The 12,943-nt window shown below is 46.6% G+C and overlaps 1 protein-coding gene across 1 annotated transcript; it reads left to right on the forward strand.

Annotated features, from left to right (window-relative positions):
• The first annotated feature begins 564 nt into the window (after positions 1 to 564).
• On the forward strand, positions 565 to 7,277 carry tars1 (threonyl-tRNA synthetase 1). Its single transcript, XM_037257938.1, has 19 exons — positions 565 to 736; positions 1,182 to 1,259; positions 1,333 to 1,523; positions 1,773 to 1,896; positions 2,396 to 2,520; positions 2,913 to 3,030; positions 3,236 to 3,300; positions 3,373 to 3,451; positions 3,525 to 3,671; positions 3,842 to 3,940; positions 4,009 to 4,175; positions 4,243 to 4,405; positions 4,530 to 4,667; positions 5,404 to 5,481; positions 5,560 to 5,660; positions 5,896 to 6,000; positions 6,072 to 6,144; positions 6,632 to 6,746; positions 6,829 to 7,277. Exons 1-19 carry the CDS (start codon positions 677 to 679, stop codon positions 6,975 to 6,977), a joined length of 2,175 nt encoding a protein of 724 aa, XP_037113833.1. The 5' UTR covers positions 565 to 676; the 3' UTR covers positions 6,978 to 7,277.
• Positions 7,278 to 12,943: the final 5,666 nt, after the last annotated feature.

The raw sequence follows: 12,943 nt of genomic DNA on the forward strand, positions 1-12,943 counted from the left end.
CCCAGAGGACATGGTTGCATCTCATTCCATCACATTCATTTTCGTTGGAGGGCTTAAACGATTAATTAAAAGCAATTAAGAAACTCTTCTGTGGATAACTTCATGGGAGGTGCAAGGTCAGCAAAGTCCATTATCATTTGTGACTTATTGCTATGAGTTGCGTTTTGACTTTTTTTGTTTTCTTTTGTTTTTTGACGCCCCAAACACTAAATGTTCCTTTAGCTACATAAAGTTACGATTCACCATAAATGAACGATAGGTTGCGAGTTGCCGGTCACAGCAAAATGACCACTACGACCTTTTTCGAGGGCTTGCATTGAATCTCTTAATATAGGCAGTAAACAGCGAGTTTATGATTCAAAATGAACTGAAATGGAAATAAATATGTCATAGATCAGTTGCAGAAAATAAGAAAGGACATAGAAACATAAAAAGATGGGGGGGAAAACACGATTAATGGAAAATTTACAAAAGGGAAAATAGAACTTTTGAAAAACACACGTTACCACTGAAATATGTGTAATACCAAAGTAGATGGACTTTCCTCATAGAAGGAAAAAAAGATTGCATCAGATTTCCTGGTGACGTCAACAATCGTCACCGCCGGCCGCTTGGCAGTTCAGAGCTCGCTAACCCGTGAACAAGTCGCTTAAAGTGGGCCAGCTGCTCATTTGTTATGGCCCAACAGACCGTCGTGGAGAAAATGAGTGAACTCAACGTTGCCGAAGGTCAAAAGGTAACGTTTTGCCTTCATTTCTAGCAACGCTAATTCAATTTCGCCGGTTAGCTTAGCCTAGCCGTCGTTCGGTTCACGTTGACAACTAGCAATGTGCTTGTTCCACGTAAGTGTCGGCTTTCGGGAAGACCCCGCATTGAAATGAACTGAAATGCTCCACGTATGATCATGGCAGCCTCTTACAACAACTTTCAAACTTTTTTTTTTTTTTACCATCTGCTAGTAATCTTGAACTGGAAATAGCCAAAGTACCATTGTTGTGCAAGCTATATTTGTTTCCTCTCGCACAAACCCCCCCCAAACAAAATAAAAATGATTCCCCCCCACAAATTTGTAATGTTTCAACAAGTATGTCCTCTAATCTTTAGTGATGTCAGCACTGTAATAATTGAGTATAATGTGTCTTAAATGAATATACAGTAGCTACTGTGTGATGGTTGAACAGGGAGGAGCACGGAATGGTAAAGATGGAGGAAAGAAGAAGGTGAAAAATATTGCAGGAGATGCTGGTGGCAGAGCTGAGGTGAGCAATGAAAACACGTTTCAATCCTGCGTCCGGTAGTCGATACAGGTTTTTTTTTTTCTCCCCCCTGCAGCTTTCACCAGCGCCGGAGTACATTGATGAGCGCCTGACGTTATACGCCAAGCTCAAAGCTGAGCACGATGCCCTCATGGCAGAGAGAGCGGCCAAAGAGTCTCACCCCATTAAAGTCACTTTACCCGACGGGAAAGTGGTGGACGCAGAGTCGTGGAAGACCACCCCTTACCAAGTGGCTTGTGGAATCAGGTCAGTTAGATGCTTGGCTGCCGCTCAGTCTAATTATGATTATTATTTTGTAATTCTACCTTTGCTACTCTCCATGGATTATCATGGCTGTGAAACTCCCTTATTATTCTTATTATGCTGCGCTTTGCTCAACTCTATTTTGCACGTCAGAGCACTTTTGAACTGCACTCGTCTCTTGAAAGCAGACTTGTCAGCATAACTCAACGTCTGGGGGTGAATTTGATGAATATGTCCCGCTCTGGCATCCAGTCAAGGTCTGGCTGACAACACGGTGATCGCCAAGGTGAACAAAGGCGTGTGGGATCTGGACCGGCCTCTGGAGGACCACTGCAGTCTGGAGTTGCTCAAGTTTGACGATGACGAGGCTCAAGCTGTGAGTCCGCCGGCGTCAATCATTGTTTACAAATAGAAACTCTGACCACTGAAGGAGAATATCCCCAAAATATAGATGCTGTATAATATTGACACGTTTTAATCTCGTTATAGTGAATCTATTTAATGAGTTTCATTTTGTTTGTGAAGTCAATTGCCCATGATATCTAAAATTGAGGTGCACCAATGATATATTGTGAGGAATCCATTAAAGTATGTACTGTTTATAAATCGTACTGCAACGAATTTACATTGTGCTAGTCAGTCACAAGGCACTTTATGGTTAAGATTGAAAAGTTGCCACGTGAAGGGAAAACAAAATCAATTCCAACCAATGCAGCTACAAAAAAAAAAAAACCTTGGCACATGTTATAGGAGCTGGGAAAAACAAAAACAAATCAATGGCTGCTTATGAAAAAAGACCCTTTGATACCGCTATTATGGAGGAGAAAACAAACATTTGCTGCTACAAAAGAACCTGAATATCTTTATCCTCCAAGGTTTACTGGCATTCCAGCGCTCACATCCTGGGTGAAGCCATGGAGCGAGTCTACGGGGGCTGCCTGTGCTACGGTCCGCCCATCGAGAACGGCTTCTACTACGACATGTTTCTCGACGGCAACGAGTGAGCGGCCTCACGTTTCTCCAAACAATCGTTAATGAGCTTGGCTTTTTTTATTATGTCGACTGGAGTTGCAACAACAGCTTTTCCACTTCCCCATATGCATTTCCACCATGCTGCAGAAAAATGCTGTCTAATTAATTCCATAAGCCTCCTAATGAAGTCATGTTATGCTAATGGCCTTTCTCACTGACTGATTCTTACCAAGGAGATTTTGACATTGCAGGACCCTTCCAGCCAATTACTCTCGACCATTAGTCCAGATTTCTCAAAGGTTCCCCGCTAATCACAACAGCGCTGACACTTAAGATGCCCTTTAAACACGAGTGCACGCGTTAAAGTTAGCTGCGTTTTTGAATAGAGACGCGAGATGCAATATTTCTCTTTGTGCGCAGGGGGGTGTCGAGCAATGACTTCCCCTGTCTGGAGGGTTTGTGCAAGAAAATCATCAAGGAGAAGCAGCCATTTGAGAGGCTGGAGATTAAAAAGGAAACTCTGCTGGAGATGTTCAAGGTATTTCGCAGAAGGAACATCACGTGACTAACTAGACAGTTAACCCTCGCGGAGAGCGACCGCGCTGTGCGGCGAAAAGCTGCCATTTGAAGATAAGGGGTTGTAATTGCTCATAGGTGCCACAAGGTGGCAGCAACGCACTTAAGGAGATGCCCCGAAAAATGGTAAGGGTTTCATGTCTAACCGACGCTCTTCCTCTTGACAGTACAACAAGTTCAAGTGCCGCATATTGAACGAGAAGGTCACCACTCCCACCACAACAGTTTACAGGTGAGCGAGCCTTGACTATTTCCTGCGTCTTTGTTGTGCGTCTCAAACGTCCTTCGATCTCAAACGTTTCAGGTGCGGCCCTTTAATCGATTTGTGTCGGGGTCCGCACGTGAGGCACACGGGAAAAATCAAGGCACTTAAGATCCACAAGGTGAGCTGCCTTTCTGAATATCATCAATCCCCACCCACGCAGGGCATTGGATTGAGAAAGGCGTTTTGAACAGAACTCCTCCACGTACTGGGAGGGAAAAGCGGACATGGAGACCCTCCAGCGGATATATGGAATCTCTTTCCCGGACCCCAAAATGCTGAAAGAGTGGGAGAAGTTTCAGGAAGAGGCCAAGAACAGAGATCATCGCAAACTGGGCCGGGTATGAACTTCATAAAGTAGACTTTTGCCCAGGAAAAATGACTCTCAGGCAGATTTAGTTCATTTGAGCCAAGTGGTGAAAAAGAGGACATGTCGTCAAGGCAAATCCTCATTCCAGCTCGTTATGAGTCGGAAACTGGATTGGCCTAAATGCAAACGTGTCGTCCTCAGGAGCAGGATCTGTTCTTCTTTCACGACCTGAGTCCAGGGAGCTGCTTCTTTCTGCCCAAAGGCGCCTTCATCTACAACACGCTGATTGAGTTCATCAGAGTAAGTCAGAGTCATAATCAGACAAATATAGGAAAAGGTTGATTTGGTTTTCTTTTGTTTTGCTCCAGAGTGAGTACAGGAAAAGGGGCTTCCAGGAGGTGGTGACGCCCAACATCTACAACAGCAAACTGTGGCAGACCTCCGGCCACTGGGAGCATTACAGCGAAAATATGTTCTCCTTCGAGGTGGAGAAGGAAACATTTGCCCTCAAACCTATGAACTGCCCCGGCCATTGGTGAGGCCTCTTCTTCTTCTTCCTCTCTTGCACTATTTCTTTATTTTTTCCCCTGATGGAATTTCAGTCTGATGTTCGACCACCGGCCACGCTCGTGGAGAGAGCTGCCGCTGCGCATGGCTGACTTTGGCGTCCTGCACCGCAACGAGCTATCGGGGGCCCTCACCGGCCTCACCCGCGTCCGCCGCTTCCAGCAGGATGACGCTCACATCTTCTGCTCCATGGATCAGGTCAGCACAGCACAACCCCAAGTAGTCAAAGGCACCAATCATTTGTCAATACCTGTCTGCCGAGTCTGCTTTGAATGCTATTTTCGAACCGCGCGATTGTCATTTTCTTTTTTTTTGCGCTCAGATCGAGGACGAGATCAAGGGCTGCCTGGACTTCCTGCGCACCGTCTACGACGTGTTCGGCTTCACGTTCAAGCTAAACCTCTCCACGAGACCTGAGAAATTCCTGGGAGAGCCTGCCGTTTGGGAGCAAGCAGAGAAGGTAATCAAAGCACCTCTTTGTTTTTCTCGCTTCGCTGAAAATGTCAAGCGCTCGCACAAAGTCTCGGGAGAGCGACGATGGCCGAGCCGCGATGTTATCAAGATAGAACTCGCCGCAAATGGAAGGTGCTTCTCCAAAGACAAAGAACATCTATATTTAAAAAGAACGGGCGGCGCTCTGCACATCTGCTGTCAGCTAAAAATGTGCTCGGTTCTCCCGAGGATTTACCTCGCCGCAGAGATTTTCCAACATTTGTCAGCTCACCAAGAGAGATGACAGAGATACGATTGTAGCCCTTTGAACACAATTAAAGCTTACACGTGAGCAATCCCCTCATATTTGTGATTCACTTTTGACAAATTAACATTTTATTCCCGATAAAAACTTGCCTCAGTCATTGGGCAAAAAAAAGTAGCATTTTTTTCTTCTTTCTGAAATGCTCTAAAATATCACATGGCTATTTAATAAGAAAGTGCGTCATGAATTACGTTGAAGAAGATCTTTTTTCGTACTATTTTTTTACTCTTCACATACAGGTGAAGAAGGTACAACAGGGGGCAGCTCTGTCTCACTTGTCGACACTGTCCTTGATTGATTGAAAGAATACAATGGCTTCAGTCATTCTTTCGCACCATATGTATATTGCATTGAATGTACAATGGCCGCTGAATTAAGGCAATCTTTTTTTATCCTAACTAACAATCCAGGATCTAACGATTCTGTGCTTATTTGGCAGCAACTGGAGAACAGCTTGAATGACTTTGGGGAGAAATGGATTCTCAACCCGGGTGACGGAGCTTTCTACGGGCCAAAGGTGAAGCGGCTAACAAGGCCGACCGATAACCGGCCATCAGCGCGGCTTTCGTTAACCTCTCGTCTCGTTTGCGCGCAGATCGACATCCAGATCAAGGACGCCATCGGCCGATACCATCAGTGCGCCACCATCCAGCTGGACTTCCAGCTACCCATCCGCTTCAATCTCTCTTTTGTTAGGTGCTTATCCAGCTCGTTAGCTAAAATTCAGGAAACCTCTACAAGTCTGCTTTGTAGTGCTGTAATGTTCAACCAGCCAAGGTTGCAAAGAGCGTTTGGGAGGAAATGGAATAGAAGTGTATCGTATTCAAAAGTTTGGTTTTGTTATAAGCAGACATCTTCAGTCATCTAGATTTAAATTCCGTATTAACCTTCAGTTTGGGAAATCAATGGAAAGTTTCCATCTTTCAACCAGCCATGATGGAGATGACAAGAAGAGACCAGTGATCATCCACAGAGCCATCCTGGGATCGGTCGAGCGGATGATCGCCATCCTGACCGAAAACTACGGAGGCAAATGGTTGGTTTACCATCCGTGATGTATTGATTTATATCGTAAGAGACGAGCACTGATAAAATGTCCCCCCACAGGCCGCTGTGGTTATCACCTCGCCAAGTTATGGTCGTCCCCGTGGGACCAACCTGTGAGGACTATGCGCAAAAGGTAAAGAAGAAAGAAAATCTTAGAAATGATACTTTTCTACATGATGCCCCACGATAGAAAAAAAAAAAAAATGTAATCACCGAAAGAATAATGAATATACAGTGTAACACGCTTGACTCACGATTAATGAAGTAGTTCTGTAATATTGAATATAAGATGCATTCAATTATATCAAAAAGCTTCAGTCACCGATTACAGTATCTTATCTAGCTGTTTCACGTTCTTTTCTAAAGATTTGGTGAGAATAAATGCAGTGAAAAATACACATGCCACTGAATTCAGCATGTATACAAATTGCGTTCTCTAAGTAGGAGAACTGGATGAGTTCTTATTGTGGGCGCCTGCTCAGCCCCATTCGCTTGGCGGCGCATTACTGCCACCAAGTGGACTGGAGACTTGTTGCAAGCAGCAATGTGAAATTACAATCCACAAGATGTCCATTTGAAGACTAAACAATCCTTTTTTTTTTTTTTTTTTAACTGTCCAGGTTCAACAAGACTTTCACAACGCCGGCTTCATGAGCGACGTGGATCTAGATCCCGGATGCACTCTAAACAAGAAGATTCGAAACGCCCAACTGTCACAGTACAACTTTATCCTGGGTGAGTGACTTCATCCCTCCCTCTTCTTTTCATGTTCTACTTTGCTAATGTCTTTTTCCTACTATTTGCCCTCACGAAACAGTGGTGGGTGAAAAAGAGAAGACGAGTAACACAGTGAACGTGCGCACTCGGGACAACAAAGTTCACGGCGAGCGCGGCGTGGACGACTGCATCCGGCGTCTCAAAGAGCTCAAATTGTCTAAGAGCCGGAACGCAGAAGAGGATTTCTGAGACGTTTTGTTTCATCTCAGCACCTGAGTCAATTATCGGTAAAAGGGCTCGGACTTTTTTTTTTTTTTTTTTTTAAAGAAGCCAAATTGGTCAACTAAATTTTTTTCAATAAACAATGTGTCAATAATCATGTGTAACTTGGTGCCTGGTCTCCTATTCCAACTGTATTTGCTCTTGACTTGACTTTGGTCTTTTGGCTTTAACGGTCGATTGGTGGTTTTGTTCTTCTCATGCTGTCTTCATGTTTTCAGGGAATTGTACATGAGTTGCAATTTTGGTAATTAAACAGTCTATTCTTGACTTGTGTGTATTTGCATTACCTTGTGCGAGTATCTCTGCAAAATAGTCTTCAACATTTGCTCACAGGACAGCATCTAGAGTAGAGAGAATAAAATGCATTTAATGAAAAAGTCCAATTAGATCATCAACATTTCTTATCACTGCTTCATCAAAATGTAGCATAAAGATAAAGCTTGATCAGAATGAAAAGATTTGAACAAACACTAAGTTGATATTTGTACCATCATCTAATCCTCATAGGTTGTGCATGAGCTGGAGGCACACAAAGTCACAAACTGAGACAGAAAAATCAATTTACAACCATTTCCAGTTAAGCCCTACACGAGGTATAAAAATATGGATGGTTATCCTTAGAAATTCATTTCTTTTCCCTCACTTTATTATTATATTGATCCACCGATTCCTGTCGTTATTACTTGCTCTGACCACTAGTGGGCGCTCTTTAAATCCACCTCTGCAGCTGGAGCGCATAAGAAGAGCTTTTGTCGTGAACTTGTGGGGGAAGTGACCCTCCACACGACAGACTTGCTTCTCAGGTGCAAGAGGAAAAACAACAACATGCAAAGCAAAGCAAAGCCGAAACCAAAATGTAGCCGCAGCCTTTTTGCGCGATTCATTTAAAGCAGGGGTCTCAAAGTCCAGTCCTGGGGGGGAAGGGGGCCGCATTCCTACATGTTTTCCAAGTTTCCCACACCTGATTCAATGATCAGGCTCCTTCCTGCAGAACGTGAGGATGAACTGATCATTTGAATCAGGTGTGTTGAACGAAGGAAACTTGGAAAACATGTAGGAATGCGGCCCCCATACTGTATCAAATCCCACCACAAGAGGGAACATCAGAACCAGAGATCATAGCAGGGAGTGAAGTGTGTGAGTTGAAAAGACCAAACCAAAAAAAACATTTAGACAAGGGGTTAATGAAAGAGTCAATGGAGTAGGAGAGTGTCAACAGACGGAGCGAGGCAGCACGGCATATGCGGAGTCGGGAGTCCCTGTTGGATCGGTGCTGAATGCTTCAATGGAACTCCAAGGGTCACAACGCTTCAGTGAGCTGAGCAAACCTCTCTTTCTCCTCACACGCGTGCATTTATTTGCAAAGTAGCACACGCTCAAGTGGTCCCTCCACCGGGATGCCATTGCTTCACCGCATTTCATACAAGCGCTTCAATGCTCACTTTATTGCTATTAGCCAATTAGCATGCGCTTGTCACACACAAATGTGAGTCTTCTCCCGTAACGACCTACCGGAGAGAAAAGATAATTGCATTTTCCCACACGCAAACTATTCCTGTATATCTCCCGAGCAAGAGTTGAAATTTGTCCGCCTTCATTTTTCCTTGTGGTTAAGGACGGTTGTTGCGCCTCTGTTTTCTTTGTCACCATCGCAACCGCTCGGATAGTCTCTGTGTGTATAGTGCAGGCCAAATACTGTATTTTAAAACACACACACACACTGGCAAGCAAAAGCCTCCACTGTGACAAACTGCCGCGACTCCGCCTTGTTCATGCCAGACTCGTGTTGCTTCTGGACTCCAGAAATGCATTTTTGAATGGTTACCAACCATTTGCAATTCACAAGACGTGAATGCCCGCCCGCCCGCCCGCCCAGCCGCCCGCACAGTCTCCGACACCTACACCCGAGCGCGCCAATGAGACCGAACCCTAAATTATGGTCAGCCGCCAGTCGAGTTAGTTTAGCTTGGGCCAAGCGAGCTGCCATCTTGAATATCATTTTGTGGCTAAATGATACGCTTCTAATTGGGACCCTTTTGATCAGACCTTCTAGCGTATTGAAGGGTGTGTTTTTTTTTCAGCTCGCATCTTCAAAATATGACGTGTGCTTGTGCGGCAGCAGAAATGAGGCAAACCACTTTGCACCGAGAGGCGGCTTTTCTCCAGCAGTCGCTCGCTCGCTCCCCGCGTGAGGCCAACGGCAACATTTCCCGGTAAGGCGGACGACCATGTAGGTCTGGACGAGCGACAATCACAACACAGCTGCATCATGTCAAGGCAAAACGACGTGCACGGGACGAACGGAGGATCTTCCATCAGTGCACTGTGCAGTCTTCATGAATGACTCCTTTTTCACTTTCAACGTTTAGCTAGCCAGCTGTTTAGACTGGACGCTCTCCACAGAGCAGCGCTTGTGATTTATCCAAATTGTATTGGTCTCAGCTCTGCAACCTTCCCCAGCCTCTCAGGGGTGGCTTTCTTTGACCTTCAAGTGGGAGGCGCTTGGCGAGAAGACCTCGCCAGCGTACCCGCAATTCACCGCCGGCTGACGGGGCTGATGAAGTCGAAGCCGACAGCTGCATAAATCACCGGCTCACGGCGCTAATGGGGGGCAGTATAAAATCAAGCGCGGACCACCCAAGCTGCCGGCCGGGGAGGGAACGGCAGCATCGAGTCATATCTAGCGTGCGGTGCTGCTGGGAGGCTAGCTGAAGTGCTCCAACGTTGCCACCCGGCCAGTTCCTGCGCGAGGGGGCTCGCTTAGCAACACGGGAAAGGCCTTTCTGGCATCCACCGTGCAGTGATTCATATTTGCCACTTTCGTGACGCTTCCAAGCTGTTTGACTTGTTTGGGGGCACTTTTTTGGTCGCACTTTTTGCCCTATTGAAGAAAAAGAAAAAAAAAAAAGCCCCATAAACATTTCAAGTGAGCCTGTGCTTTCTCCTCTTTCAGATGAAGCGCTCAAGAAAGAGCCATGAATCTGTTTTGGAGCGTGTGTGGTATATTTTCCTGGCCTGAAAGGAAAGTGCTGGAGTTGAGCGAGTCCTGCTGCAAAGAGAGGTGTGAAAGTGGCTGTTCGCGGGGCCTCCTTCTTTGTCGAAACGCACATACAAGAGGACTGAAGGGGGGGGGGGGGGGGGGGTCATCACCACAATGCCCGGCGATTTGTTCAATAACAACACTTGGACATCCAGGTTGAAGATTTTGGGCTCCACCGCTACCGCCATCAGATTTGATCAATAGAGGGCGATATGGCGCCGCCCCACCACCGAGACGTTTGATGAAGATAAATAACTAAACATGATATCGGAGCATTTTCACGATTAAGCATTTGAGCACGTCTCAGCAGGTCAACACGATTCGGGTCACATTCTTGAGCCAGTGCTGACCCGCGTCGGCAACCTTTTGCGCCGAAGCGCTCAAGTCTCGACGGGGTTTTTACAGCCTATAAATAGCCCCAGGTCATCTCTCGTTAAATTGGAGTGTAACAAAATCCCTCGTGCCTGTATTGGTCCGAGTGTTAATGGCGGCTACCGGCACCAACCTATGGCAACCAGGTGGGCCGACCGGCATTTGAAATTTTGAGTACTTTCTATTGCTTAGCTTGCACATTTGGGTTACTAAGAATTCAAAAGAGGCTTGATAGGAATGACAAGAGGTTCCCCAACCAGCAGGCCTCAGACTGAAGAACACGGGCCCGTGGAAGCGAGCGACACGGCACGGCACGGCACGCCTGTTCATGTTTACATTCCGGCCGTTGGCAAAATATTCAGTTGCTACGCTGAACGGAGAGACTTTGAGTAATCTGGTGTTTGGGAATGAAGGCAGTGTGGCTCATCGCTCGCCGCCTCCCGCCTAAACGCACCCTGACGTGATGTCACACCCTGAAGTGACATCATGCCTTGAATAAACGTGAGCTCACTGTAAGTCGAGCTCGCTTGGCTGCTACTTTTACCGGAGAGACGACCCGACCCGACCCGACTGACTCCAGCCGAATAAGAGAGGCTTTTGTAGCCGGCAACTTCAGCCAACATCTGTCCGGAATGGCCTCCTCTAATTGCCTGAGTTAGTCTTAAGAATTGTCAAAAAACTGTCAAATGTCTGCGCCACGGCGACACGCTCCAACATGACTCATGGACCGTTGAGCTGGAAGAAAAACAAGGCTGTCTGCTGCTGCTGCTGCCGCTGCTGCGCTCGGACGTGAACACCTCCGTGTTTGGCCTTTTCTCATTCGCTTTGCTATCATTTTGTACCCATCATTTCTAGCACTTATGGGAGTTTTTATTGAATTTTTTTTCTTCTTAATTTTGGGGTTTATTGTACCTTTCGTTCACCAGTGATTGGAAATAGAACGCGTGAATGCGATCGGTCACCACTTGAATTAATATCATGGACACGGCAATTTGAAGTTTACGAAAACCGTGGGAGACGAACGGAATGCAAACGCACAGAAAAAAACGTGAGAATTTTGAGCCTAATGATTTATTTCCGGTATTTATTATGGTCAAATTTGGTATGGTAAAACATACAAATCTTTGCTGCCTTCTCTTGAGCTCAGCAAGTGTTGAAAGGAGAGCAAATTTGCAGTGACAAAAGAAGGTTTTCTTTGCAGCCGTCCAGGTTGGCCTTAATTATTTTGGATGGCGGCTGCGGAAGTGTTCCGAAGGCTGGGGATCTCTCAGCGGCAACCTTTTGAGATGCGGCTGATACCTCGAGAGGGAGCGAGGCGACGCTATTGACGGCTAAGAAACCGAAACAAACTACGCTGACAAGACGGAGGGAGAGCTGTGCAAACACAAGATTAGAGAGGAGATGAAAGGAAGAGGAAGCCCGCTCGGCTGCCGGCCGGCCGGCCGGCGCTCACGTGCTTTTCTGCGACTGGCGTTCGCAAGCTCACCTCATTGAATGACATCAACATAAGAATTCGATCTGGTCATGCCCTTTTTATTTTCGCAAAGCACAGTGTTACGTAAGACACCAATTTGGCATCACAGCGCTGGCCGCAAAACGGTGGCAAAACACAACTAAGAAAGCTCCTCAAAGACACTTCAAAATAGTTCCTTGATGCCATGCGTAAGAAAGTGACAAAGCACTTTCATGGGCTTTTCTCAGCAGCCTACTCTCGCTTTGATTCCAAAAATAAAATATTCATGCTCAGTAGAGGCTCATATAATGTGAGCAAAGATGGCTGGTGGGAAATGGGGCTCCATCGCTCTTGAACGGACTGTATGACGATCGATGAGAATTCAAGCCGATCCCAGCGACATGACACGAGTGCCCATTCCGCACTTGATGGTGCCATGACGAGCCGCCGTGAAAGAACACGCGGTGTGGTCTCACGGTCGCTCCTCCCTCCTCTCGTGTTGTTTGGTTAGCGCCGCCAAAGCGTCACACAGCGGCCAAGCGCAAACCGGCAAACGCCGCCGACGGCCAGTGTCGGCGGTTGCTAAACAACCGAGGTAGGCATGTTTGGAGATGAGCGATCTTTCCGACCCCTCGCTGCGCTGTGGCTTGGCCGCGTCTCGCCCGCCGAGAAGTGTGACACAGAGACCTGACAGCTCGGATGCCTTGCCCAAGGACGCCGTGTCACGGGGGCACAATGGGAGACGAGCGAGCGGCCCCTGGTCCCCAACGACAGCGTGGCCCCCGCTTCCAAAGGGCTCGCCACAAAAGAGCAGCACACAAAAGAGGCCATGTTAAATTAGGCATTCGGGCCACAAGGGCCAGAAGAAATCATAAAAAGGTATCAACTGCAATGGTAGCCAATGGGAAGCGGGCTAGCGAGGCTCCGTCGAGCAACGACAAAGAGCTTCACGCAAACGCTTCGTATATAATATATATCCGTACTCATACTATGTACTCAAATACAAGTCATTGTGTTTGAAAAAAAAAACATATTGACTCAACTGAGAGCTAGCTAACGCTGATGTAG

Source organism: Syngnathus acus, chromosome 9 (assembly GCF_901709675.1).
Source record: "Syngnathus acus chromosome 9, fSynAcu1.2, whole genome shotgun sequence".
Taxonomy (NCBI): Eukaryota; Metazoa; Chordata; class Actinopteri; order Syngnathiformes; family Syngnathidae; genus Syngnathus; species Syngnathus acus.